The sequence below is a fragment of the Penaeus chinensis genome, chromosome 43 (assembly GCF_019202785.1).
Source record: "Penaeus chinensis breed Huanghai No. 1 chromosome 43, ASM1920278v2, whole genome shotgun sequence".
NCBI lineage: Eukaryota > Metazoa > Arthropoda > Malacostraca > Decapoda > Penaeidae > Penaeus > Penaeus chinensis.
This window is the reverse complement of record NC_061861.1, coordinates 9,786,570-9,800,293: the sequence shown is the minus strand read 5'-3', so window position 1 is coordinate 9,800,293 and position 13,724 is coordinate 9,786,570. Positions and strand designations below refer to the sequence as shown.

At 37.3% G+C, this 13,724-nt stretch overlaps 1 protein-coding gene across 1 annotated transcript in view; it reads left to right on the top strand.

The window, feature by feature from the left end:
• The window catches only part of LOC125024601 (protein lifeguard 4-like), an 8,211-nt gene extending 3,837 nt beyond the window's left edge, over nucleotides 1-4,374 (top strand). The window contains exons 2-5 of the mRNA XM_047612417.1: nucleotides 1,429-1,603; nucleotides 1,768-1,959; nucleotides 3,169-3,301; nucleotides 3,577-4,374. Coding sequence (XP_047468373.1) covers nucleotides 1,429-1,603; nucleotides 1,768-1,959; nucleotides 3,169-3,301; nucleotides 3,577-3,693 — 617 coding nt within the window. The 3' untranslated portion in view covers nucleotides 3,694-4,374. The remainder of the gene's footprint in view (nucleotides 1-1,428; nucleotides 1,604-1,767; nucleotides 1,960-3,168; nucleotides 3,302-3,576) is intronic.
• The last annotated feature ends 9,350 nt before the right edge of the window (nucleotides 4,375-13,724 follow it).

The following is a 13,724-nucleotide window of genomic DNA, read 5'->3' as shown; positions in this document are numbered from 1 at the left end:
CTTATAGTACAAATAATAAGTTGAAATGAAGGAACTATACAGTACTCTATACCAAGAGCTTCTTTTGACTGCAGTAAAATTGTTTTCTATCCTGGGGGTCCAGGCTAGGTGTTAGGTTTATCCATTGCTGACAGGCATGGCATGTATGTACATGCCATACCCTCTGTGAGTTTACTTGTTTAATTGTTTTTACACATAGATGGCTACACTTGTACTAAGTCACCAATGAGCCAATTACGAGTACTGCCTGTCTTGCCTGTTTACCCTTTTCCTTGATTTATGAAAATATTTTATGTTATCTTATTTTGCTGGTTCTAATGTTTATAACATTATGGTAATTATAATTTTTATAATAAAAATAACACCATCGATATTCATTAGCATTAGTAAATTTTTTTTTTTTCCTGCCAATTCAAGGAATTGTGAAATTAGGTAAGGTCACAAGGTCTACTAATTGACTCCTTTGTGACTAAGCACTAGCAGACCCATCTATGTGCAGAGACATTTCACAAAAATAGAAAAAAAAATGAGCACAGCATTTTCCCCATTTTTCATTAATTTTCCCTGGTGGCGTGTAGTTAGAATATTAATAACATCAAAGACAATAAGATAATAGAAGTGAAGCTTTCAAAGATTGAAGGAAAAAGGTAAACAGATGAGATATGTCAGTCTAAGAGCTGACTCCTTGGTGATTAAGCACTTGTAAGGCCATCTATGTGGAAAGACATATATAAAACTATTATTACAGTGGCACGACATTGTAGTCTTGCCACCCATGCTCATTGGGTTAAAAAAAAGAAGGTGAAATTTATATTTTGATATTATTTTATTATGAAATCTGTATGTGTAGACTGCATAAGAATCTTAATGGTGATAACATAAAAAAAAAACTCTATGTAATTTTGCCGTGTTGATTTTCAAAGGAATTACCAAAACCGATAAGAGGAAATCAATAAAAAAATATCAAGGAATGTACTACTCAAAGTCAAAGCGCCCACTGTGCCTCGCATGATGATGTCCCCATCCCCACACCTCGCACTGATCAGTTTGTCTGCCCAGTAAACTTAAAAAAACTATTTTAGCAAATGTAGCTCATGATTTCATGTACAGTCATTGTCACACACTTAGAAATGCAGTGTATTTTCTTTTAATACATTTTGGAATTCTAATTTGTAGCGAATTACACCAAAATGCTTATTGATTAAGTTTATATTCTGTAATTATATATATATATATATATATATATATATATATATATATATATATATATATATATATACATATATTCATATACATATAACTGCAGGTCAAACTATCTACGTATTTATATACTTATATATTTATTTATATTCCTCCCTCTCCTCCTCCTCTCTCTCTCTCTCTCACACAAGAAGGATAATGTTTTGGTAATTTCAAAACTCCTTTCAGGTTTCTTGAGGAAGGTTTATGGCCTACTCTCTGTCCAGTTGATGGTCACCACAGTTGTTGCTGCAACATGTGCCTACACACCTGTTCTGAAGGATACCATCCATGCCAATCCATGGCTTCTCATCATGTGTCTTCCCTTGGCTCTTGGAGTGCTGATAGCACTCCATGTGAAGAGGTACCTGTCTTTTATAATAAGTTTTAGTTTGCACAGGACAAACTCAGGTGGTTGCAAGATTTCAAGAATTATCTAATAATCATTTGAATAGTATGATGATAAATTATCACTAAGAATACTTCTGTTATACCCAGTGTTTGCTTAATAAAGTTTTGATATTTCAGACATCATGTACCTGTTAACTTCTTGCTTCTTGGAGCATTTACCATCATTGAGTCCATAACAGTGGGAGTAGCTGTGAGCATGTATGAAGCCGAATCAGTAGTAAAAGTATTTGTCCTGACTCTGGCCATCACCTTTGGACTCACTGCATACACCTTCCAAACAAAGAGGGATTTCACCAAAATGGGTGCTGGGTAAGCTTTGATACCATTTTCAAAATCTTACTTTCTCAGCCCACAAAAGGAGGTGCAGGTCTATAAGCTCTTTTTAAATGTATTTGTGTAAAGTACTAAGGCTGAAGTCTAGAGTGGAGTGAATTCAAATTTATTACAAAAACCTGTGAATTGAAACTGAACAGGTATAGAGAAAAAAATATAAAAGTAAAAATAATTAAATTGAACTTGAATTGATATTTAGTGGATATATATTGATACTTGAATAATAGACTAATATTTTTTACAGTAATATGTAAATTCATTAAAGATAGTGTACTATAAATTAAGAGTGAAATACGCAGAATTTATCCTTATAAATGCTAGAAATTTCATTTAATTCAGATACAATAATTTGTTTAACCTTAGTTCTTGTCAAATCACACACAAAAAGTAATAAAAAGTGTTATTCTCTGAGGCATTTTTCAAGTTTGGGTCTGATAATCTCTTTTGCCTGATAAATGGAATGGGGGCTTACTGGAAAAACATGGCTAAATAGCATGTTTCTCTTGCTCAAATAGAGAAGGGAAGAATAAAACAGTCACCTTAACCCATTGGCTGCAGATACATGTATTGTATGTTATAGCCAATCGTAGGCCCTGGTTTCCCCTTTCCTGGAATTAAAAACAAAAACAAAAAAACTCTGGTATTTATATTGATATTGTTATTATTTTTATTGACTTTTATTGATTTTATGATGTGATTTAAATAGTAATAACAATAAAAAATATCTCCAAAAATCGAGAAGAAAGCCTAACAGGTGAGAGAGGTAGGACAAATAATTGACTCCTTGGTGACTAAGCACTTGTGTAGCCATCTATGTAAATTAACCCATTGATGATGACAATGGCATGTACATACTTACCAAGTTCACTATGTTTATTTATTTGTTTGTTTATTGTGTGTACAAATAGATGGCTCCACAAGGCTTAGTCACCGATGAGTCTTACCTATCTCATCAGTTTACCATTTTATGTGATTTTCAGAAATATATGTTTTATTTTTATATTTTTATGAAAATTTTCCTTTTATAAATCAATTGAATTGAATTGGAATTGATTAATTGATATTTTATTCTGAATTGGAAATCATTTAGACTTACAAAAAGAAATGGACTCCTGACCTGGTAGTCTTAAATGGTGTTTACATTACTTCTTTCTCTCAGGTTAATAAGGACACTTCTGTCGACAGGTTGATGATCACTCTGTTTATCCTGATTGGTGTAGGATTCATGAACATGTTTCTTGGAAGCACAGGCCTGGAACTAGCTTTGTCTGGCTTTGGAGCTCTGATCTTCTGTCTCTTCATTGTATATGACACTCAGGTAAGATGATGATCTGTATTTTTTGGAGAATATTTTTGAGGGTGTAGAAGATTATAAGTGTAATGGAAGTTAGAGGAAAAGGTGATGTGCATGATTTTATTCACCTTAATTAGGGGCACAAGACAATGACAAGATTGATTTTGTGTTACTTATTACTTTTTCTTTTTTGTATATTTATCATAATTTAAAAGTTGGTGTCTCTATTTAATTACCACACTTACCCATTCCCTTAGTTCCTTCCATCCAAGATCTGATAACATGCCTGTATTTGACAGATGATGATGGAGAAATTGTCTCCAGAGGAATACATTCTTGCAACTATCAACTTGTACCTAGACATCCTTAATCTGTTCCTTGAGCTGCTGCGCATATTTGGAGACCGCAAAGGTTAATCTAGGAATGGATCAAAATATGTGCTGGGAAGATGTTGGCAGTAGAGTCTTATAATGTTATTAATATAAATGTTGGTTTTATATGTTGAAGTATATATGTTTTAAGGGCTTGTTTATATGGAGAACATTACACAAAAAGTGCACTCTGTATACTTATGCTACAAGCAAGGTTTCATGTTTATTATGTGGTTATTATCTGTGTAGGCACTGGAACAGTTTTAACATTACTTCATTTGGGGAATAGATAAGTTTATAAATGCATCAACTGAACAGACTGGTTGAGGTGCCAACATTTGACCTCATAACCAAGGTTGTGGTAGCTATTTTTGTAAACAGATTTTTTTCATTAGATATTTTTCAGTATTCTGTGGTTTAATTGATGTTTAATGCACACTATATGGTAAGTTGTTGTTTTTCTAGAGTTATTCTTCAATTGATGGAACATATACTATATCTCAATGTCCTATATTCAGATGTGATGTCATCTATAGAGTTATTGGCTGGTATTAGTATAATGAATCATAGTATATAACAGTTTTTGTGATATAATCCAGGTACAATTTTTTTGATAGATGTATTATATCCTTTCAAAAAATGTGATTTAATTTTCATTAATATAATTGTATAGCTAAAATGAAATATAATTTATGTTGATTATTAAAAACATTTTATAAGTCTGAATATTTTCTTTGGATTTAATACCTTAATTCTATGTCACACACTCCCCCCCCCCCCCCCCCCACAATTTATATATGTACACACACATGTATGTATATTCATTTTTATATATATATATATATATATATATATATATATATATTTATATATATATGTATATACATACATATATATGTATATATAAATATCTATATATATACATGTATATTATATAAACATTATGCTTATACCGGTATGTATATATATATATATTTATATATATACACATAAATATATTTATATATGTATATATATATATACATATATATATATATATATATATATATATATATATATATATATATATATATATATATATATATATATATATATATATAGCTATATACATAAAAACTAAATACATACACATATATATATATATATATATATATATATATATATATATATATATATATATATATAGCTATATACATAAAAACTAAATACATACACATATATATATATATATATATATATATATATATATATATATATATATATACATATATATATATACACATACACACATTTACATATATATGTATGTGTGTATGTGTCAAAGTATATGTACAGTTGCGGAATTCCATTTCAATACGCTTGCTGGGTCCCACTTCTGTGCAACTGGCACAGATGCCTTCTTTCAACACATTTGGCAGCCACTTCGAGTTAATAGTATTTTTATGAATGAGGCAAAAACCCTAGGTTGTTTGTAAGAATGAATGATTGGTAGAAAATAAATGAAACTATGTAAACCATTTCATCTTTAATTTTCTCCAAACAACTGATAGCAGAACATGCAGTATTAGCTATCACAGACTTTGTTTTGGGATATTTTTCAAATACGATTTCCTGACATTGTTTATCGAAATGGCAACACTTATGGAGGTGAGGCAGGATTTCCCCTTCTTTCAACACTGCAAATATCGATTATAGTTGTATATTTCTTGAAACTTGAAATTGCTACAGGCTTTAAAAAATATATGTGACAGCTGTATCAAATACAAATCTTCAAATTCGCTGATACCATCCTATATGGTTTTCGTAGGTGCACCATTTAGCAATGGCTAATCAAACTAATGGAGGGACCGTTTTTTTGCCTGAACCCCAGACCCTCCACCTTCTAATACCCCTCCTGATAAAACACTGACTCCATAAACAAAAAAGATGCTGCCTTATATTTTTCAATATAGAACATTAGTTGGATGCAAAACCATAGTATGGTTACAATGAATATGTTGATATTTTCACTATGTGTGTGCAATGTTACAGAAGTCAATATTTGGTGATTTGTAGATATACAATACAATACAATACCTAACCTAACCTAACTACTAGCTGGGTGGTTCCAAGAAGGGTGAAAACAAGTCAAAAACCTTACTCCCAATCCATGTAGTTTTATGTCTGATATACTGAAAGAAAAATCTTGTTAATTCTGATAAAATAGAAATTAAATCTCGCTCTCTGCTTTTATCTGACACGTATACAATTTATATTTCCCTCTTATTTGTCAGTGCATGTTAAAGCCTATGTTTATGATATAATACTTATTTCCCGATGTGTGAAAAGTCATGCATGTTCACCCGGAACTTAGTATTTTGAAGAAAGGAACCATCTAGAAAAAAAAATAACATGAAATTGTATTTTTGATACTCTTTATGATAATGAATCTTCATAAATTCCTCCCCCCCCAATCCCTTGCCCGTTGTTGTCGTAGGGGGGCTTAGGAGGCAGAGACTGGGACCCAATGCTGGGGAACTCCCCAACCTTGGGACTCGGCCTAATTTTGCTTGTTTTTTTCCCCCCTCCTACTTTTTCATTTCTGTCCCTTCACCAACCCCTTCTACTATCCACTTCCTAAGGTGTAAGAGCCATGCTGAAAGGATGAAAGGCTGACTTTGTGCCAGTCCAGAACAGCCTGAGGGAGCCATGAGCACGGTATTCCCCTGCTTTAGTTGTCTAGCCCTTACCTCTCATGGGGACCCTGAGGGGTGGACCGTTTCTCTCCCCAACATACTCCAGGCTTACCATGGCCAACAATGAAGATTTTATACCAATATTAGGGGCAATGAGGTTTGCCCCTTCATCAAATAGCCCCACCAATTCAAATTCTTCTGATTCCCAGACCCCATGCTCTCCTTTGACCACGGCTCCGAACACTACAACTAATACCCCCTCTTTAATGCCTACTAGTACAGTATCCACCCTAATCAACACTCAACCCCCAGGAGACATTTCTACTCTCCCAACATGCTCAACTTCAACACCTCTACCCCCACAACCTTCTTCATCAACTACCCCATTCTCCCTTGTTACCACCTTACAGCCTTATTGTCCACCTCCCTCAACACTACACCTACTACTACTACTCTTCCACACGCCATACTCTACAAGAATCTTAAAGACTCTATTTAGCCCAGCCAAATGGGACCGATTTTTCGTGATCCCTCCCACAGCTCCTTATTCTGACAACACCCTTCTCTTCCAGCAATGTCTCCAAAAACAAGTAGACAAAGTGTCTTTCCGTAGCCGTTCCCGTCTCGTCACAGTAACATCTGAAAATCAAGCTTAAGCATTATCAAATCTAACTTATCTATATGGTAACCCCATCCCTGCAGAACCTCATCCAACCCTCAATACTTGCATCAGAACTGTTTCAATCTCCCCAGCGAATTACCCTGTCAATTATAAAAATTGGTCAGATTGTGGAGAGGACTTACTTGCCTGTCTCACGGACTAAGATGCGGTATCAGTACAATGCTACTCCATTCCTCCCAGAGGTCACCATAAGAAACCCACTAACATAGCCAAAATTGCTTTCCGTAGACATGACCTACCCTTTAATGTATACATCGGTGCAGAATCCCTCCCTGTCCGACCATATCAACCTCCTCCTCGTCAGTACCAAAATTGTTGGCGTTTAGGACATCCTGCCAAACATTGCCGTTCCACAGCCAGATGCCCACTATGTGCCCAACCTGGCCATACCCAATCAAACTGCTCTGCACAATCACGCACATGTGCCAACTGTGGCGCCCCCCACAGTGTATATTATAGAGGCTGCCCCACCTACAAATTTGAGTCTGAGGTAGCAACTCTCAGATTCAGACTTGGACTCGCTCTACGTGAAGCCAGACAGGAAGCACGTCGACGAGGTTTTTCTCTTACTCCCTACTCCAGTAATGTTGCTCACTCTACCACTCCACCCCAATCCCTTGCCCGTTGTTGTCGTGGGGGGGCTTAGGAGGCGGAGACTGGGACCCAATGCTGGGGAACTCCCCAACCTTGGGACTCAGCCCTCGACTCAACAAATTTTGCATGGTCTTTTTTTCCCCCTCCTTCTTTTTAGTTTCTTTCCCTTCACCAACCCCTTCTACTATCCACTTCCTAAGGTGTGAGAGCCGTGCTGAAAGGATGAAAGGCTGACTTTGTGCCAGTCCTGAACGGCCTGAGGGAGCCATGGGCACGGTATTCCCCTGCTTTAGTTGTCTAGCCCTTACCCCTCAAGCGACCCTGAGGGGTGGACCGTTTCTCTCCCCAACATACTCCAGGCTTATCATGGCCAACAATGAATAACCATTAACCATTAACCATACCATTATTAGAGACAGTGAGGCTTGCCTCTTCATCAAATAGCTCCACCAATTCAAACTCGCCCGATTCCCTGACCCCAGGCTCTCCTTTGACCACGGCTCTGAACACTACAACTAATACCCCCTCCTCAATGCCGACTAGTACAGTATCCACCCTAATCAACACCCCAGGAGACATTTCTACTCCCAACATGCTCAACTCCAACAACTATACCCCCACAACCTTCTTCATCAACTACCCCATCCTCCCTTCTTACTACCTTACAACCTTATTGTCCACCTCCCCATAACACTACCTCCCTCAACACTACTCCCTCTTCCACATGCCCCCGTCCTTTTACTACCCCCATCTCTACAAAATTCTTAAATAATCTATAGCCCAGCCAAATGGGACCGATTTTTCGTGATCCCTCCCACAACTTCTCACACTTTCTGCTTTGACAACCTGTTTTCATTTCTCAAATGCATATACATCCTTCACTTGATCTAACCCCCCTATACATTACCTTACCCAACCTTAACCCATTTACTCGTCAATTCCTTTGCCCAACTTTGACAACTAATCACTAACTCAACCACCCTTCACTACCATTTACTATAGTGCTACATGACCTTAGATGTCTAGCACATTTATTTTGCTTTTAACCATTAACCATTAACCATCCTCCATCTAACTTCCCCTCTTCTACCTCCTATCTTCCTCAGTCAAATTCTTTTGCCATCCTAAATCCAGACACTCCTATCTCTACTACAGCCCCAACACCTTCCCCTCTCCCTCTCCGCACTACCCGCAACAGACAGACTAAACGTTCCACCCCCTCTTCCCCTACCACACAATCACCACCTTCCTTTGCCCCTACTCTTCAGACACCAGTCTTCCCTTCCCCCCCTCACAAGAAAACCTTTGTCTCACAAAACTCCCCATCCAACTCCATTACAGAAACTCTTGAAGATCTTCAAAACTATATACTCGAGTCCCAAACTAACACTGAAACCCCTCATCCACCTTCAGATTCTACACTCTCGCTCCCTCCACACTCGAAGGGACTACCGATATCCATCCTCCTCCTACTCATATCCCCCCTACACCCTGTCCTCCTACCCCCTCCCAACACAGCCCCCCCCCCCCCCCCATCTCCAGCTCCACCTACATTAACCCTCCCACCATTCCCTCTATCCCTTCCACTCCCTCCTGGATACACACATGAATCCCTTATATCACAACTATCCCCTTCCCCAGACCCTCCACCTTCTAATACCCCTCCTGATACAACAACCCCCCCCCCCCTTATCCCACCCTCTAGCTCCTTCCCCCTCAAATTCTCCACGTACTGCAATCGTTATCATTCATTGGAATGTTCGCGGTTTCCGTTCTCACAGATTCGAGCTTCGTCATATCCTTTCTTCTTATAACCCATCCATTATATGCCTTCAAGAAACTTTTCGTACACATCCTCCTATACCAATCCCCAATTCTCATTTTGTCTCTTCCCCACACTCCCTTTATGTCTCGTCTATACTTATCAACCAGAAAACACCTTATGTCATACCTCCCTTTCAAACCACTGTCCCTTGCACAGTTATTCGCCTCTTTCTTCGCCGCTGGATCACAGTGATTTCAGTCTACTTCTTCCCTTCCCACCCCATTGACTTTGTTGCTTTTGAAAACCTAATTACCCAACTCCAACCACCTTTCCTCATAGTTGGTGACTGTCCACACGCCATAAAACAATCAAATTCTGCTGGGTGCCCAGCCATGTTGGAATCCCCGGCAATGAACAGGCAGATACTCTAGCACGCTACGCCGCTACGTCCATATCATACCAACCACGTTTCTTACGTATCCCAGCCACGGATTATTACCCATACTTTAAGACCTTCTTGTATAATCGATGGCAATCTTCCTGGTCAAGTCTCCGCACTAATAAATTACATACTATAAAACTATCAATCTCCTCCTGGTCAGCTCCATTTCATCGGAAAAGACGTTGGGAGACGGCTCTCGCCCGCTTACGCATTGTCCACACCTGTCTCACAGATTCCTATCTGATGTCACAATCCGATCCACCCCCATGTTCCCTATGTAATGTCCCTCTTTCAGTTCGACATATTCTATTGCCATGCCCATGTTTTGATGCAGCCCGTAGCGCTGCTTTCCCCCACCTATCTTCCCTTCACCGACCTCCCAACTCATGAGACTTCCTTACAGAATCTAACACTTTCTGCTTTGACAACCTGTTTTCCTTCCTCAAACGCATATACATCCTTCACTTGATCTAACCCCTTTACATCACCTTACCCGACCTTAACCCATTCACTCGTCAATTCCTTTTCCCAGCTTTGACAACTAATCACTAACTCAACCACCTTGCACTACCTTTTACTATAGTGCTACATGACCTTAGGTGTCTAACCATTAACCATTCATAAATTCCTAAATATTCATTTCGCGGCTAATCCTAATACATGCTTAACAAGAAAGAAAATATGTCCGATGGTATATGATGTCATACTGGCATATGGGAAATCCGAGGTGAAAACGAGGCTGCCAAGATGACACTTTTTTCTAGATGGACGCAAGGCAATCTGAAATTCGAATAAAGGCCGTGTCATTGGGATGAGGGAAAGTAATTTCTCTTCCAGTGAAATAACCAGAGAACCGAGTATCTCCCGCTCGATGGTATGTAGGTGAATAAGGTGGGAGGAGGAGGGCACCCTGAACGACCGCCCTCGTTCCGGATGCCCCTTCGCCAAGGCAGCTAAAATTCATATGAAGACCTACAACTCCCGAAAACAAGCCGCAAAATGACTACATGCAGATGGGATTCATCACAGAACGTTATCAAAGAGAGCCTGAACAAACGACATTGCCAACATCGCCTCCAGTTAGCTCAGCAGTATGTGGAGAGCGCACGGGAAACTACATTGCTGGATGAGAAATAACATGTGTAAATATCGTTATCCTTTTTCAATTTGCTCATGGACTTAGTTCAAAGATATATGTTTATACTTCATATTTTATGTTCTGATTATCTATCATAATTTACTTTTTAGATGTCACATATCTATGAAACAGCGAGGAGTGGCCACGTGGCCAATAATAAGTGGGATGGATTTTCATGCATGGGGTTGGTGAACTCGCCTAAAAAGAAGGTGATTGAGTTTAGACAAATATTTGAAATTGTTAGAAGAAATATTTCTCCCAACAGTACGTTGCTATCCTTTGGCCCTTCCCAGAAACAACAGTAATCGTGCAGGATAACTGCCCAATACACACATCAAGGGCAGTTACGAAATGGTTCGATGACCTATATCACACGGAAGTCCTTCCGCGGCCAAGCATGGCATGTGGCTCAGACCTAATGAAAAAAGTTTGTCCCATTATTGTTAATGTTTGGAAAACAGCTAAAGAAAGAACCTCCCAATAGCTAACAGATCATGCTAAACGGACACACACACACACACACACACACACACACACACACACTGATACAAAATGTGTATATTCATTGTAATCATACTGCGGTTTTGCGTTAAAATTATATTCTATAATGAAGAATATGTAGCATGTTCTCCGATTATTGAATCAGTGTTTGGTGGCGCAAAAAAACTCGATTAACCGCTACTAGATTGTGTAGCCACGGCCCACGAGAAGCATTTACAAAGGTATCAACGATTTTTGCAAAGATTTGTATTTGATTTAGCTGCCATACATAGACATTTAAAGAATGAAGCGTTTTCATGTTTCAAGAAATAAGCAGCTATAATTGAAAATTATTATTGAAAGAAGGAGGACATACTGCCTCACTTCCATATGTGTTGTCATTTCGAAAAACCCTTGGCTGTTTATAACAAAGTGATTAGTAGAATATAAACAACCAATAAGTGTATTGATATTTATTTTTTGAAACTACATAAACCATTTGGTCTTTCATTTTCTTCAAGTGATAACAAAACGTTGTTTAGGTTATCGTTGACTGTATAGTGGAATATTTTTCAAATGCGATTTCCTGGAATTGTTTATTGAAATGGGAAAACCTTTTAGAGTTGAGTCTTTTTCTCCCTTCTTTTAACACAAGTATCAATTATAATGACATATTTCTTGAAACATTAAAACTTTCATGATATAAATATGTATGTATGGCAGCTTAACCAAATAAATATCTCTGCCAAATCGTTGAGACATGCTTCTCCTAACTGCACCATCTAGTAACGTTTAATCGAACTTATGAAGTTACTTTTTGAATAGTAGTAAATAGATCACATGCTACATTATATTTTCATCATTGAACATTAATTGATAACAAAACCGTAGTAAGGCTAGTGATTATACAGATGCTTTATCACTTTGTGTGTGTGCATGTGCGCGCGTGGGTGCAGCGTCTATAGAAATACGAAATCAAAACTTGGTGATGTATTACGAAACAACATGTTTATTTCGTTTCTGTTATTCTGAATTCACTTTATCTTTTGCTAAAATCTGATCATTGTTTTCGCTATCATAGTTCCAGAAGTTTTTGCGTTTCTATGAGACGCATCCACCAACTGAGCGGTAAAATACATGTTTGCTTGTTTCGACTCCAGCAACTACTAGATGGAGGGTGAAGGAAGGTGAATCTCAAAAGCCAAAGAGCCGTCTTCCAATACACGTGCTGTAAAATATGATATTAAAAATATATATATATCATATTACCTTGATATGTTCAGGGGCGTCACTTCATGTTATGAGTTGGGGGGGTGACGGGTAAATTTGCACTGAAAAAATTATTTTTGCCCTGCAAATCACGAAAAAGAAAATGCTCACTAGCTCTTTATAAGTAGCCTGTTAAAAATGTTATAAATCAAGTATCATCAACAATTAGTTTCATATAGTTATTTATATATCGTGAATACTTATCGGCTATTGAGGCAGATTCCGTTAGAGAAAATTTGTCCTGCAGACCTAGATTTTGCCCTGCAAAAAGAGGCTTTTTTAAGAGTTGGGGGGTGAACCCAACTCTGTGTATTTTATCTTCGTCAGATCCAAACGATGATTCATTAAACTGAAAATATGTCACGTTAACATTTTTAAAGCATTAACAGAACGCAAAACCGAATTAAGGCTACAGGAAGACTCGGTGTGAATATGCGTGAAGTTGTTTAACGCTCTGTTTAGTAACACGCCAAATGTGATTTATATTTAATACACATCCCTCCTTGCGCCAGATACCATAGCATGTAGTCAACTAAAAAATATTCGCCCCCACCCCTTTTTTTATTTTCACGTTTTTTAGAAATAAAATTATAGTAAAAATAATTTTGAATATTAATAAGCTCCCTACCAATTTATCGATTCATTGAAGCCCCTTCTCCCCCCCAAAATATATATAATACACCCACACACACACACACACACATATATGTTTACATATACATACATGAAGATGGAATCCAGGGGGATTTCGAAACTGTAGTCTCATTTTCAATTTTGCGTTGTGGGTTACCCTATCATAATATATATATATATATTTATATATATATTTATATATATATTTATATATATATATATATGTATGTGCGTGTGTGTGTGTGTTATATATGTATATTATATACATATGTTTACATATATATATGTATAATATATATATATATATATATTATATATGTATATATATATTTTTTTTTTTTGGGTGGAGGAGGGCTTCAATGAATCGACTAATTGGTAGGGTGGTTTTTATCTTTTTA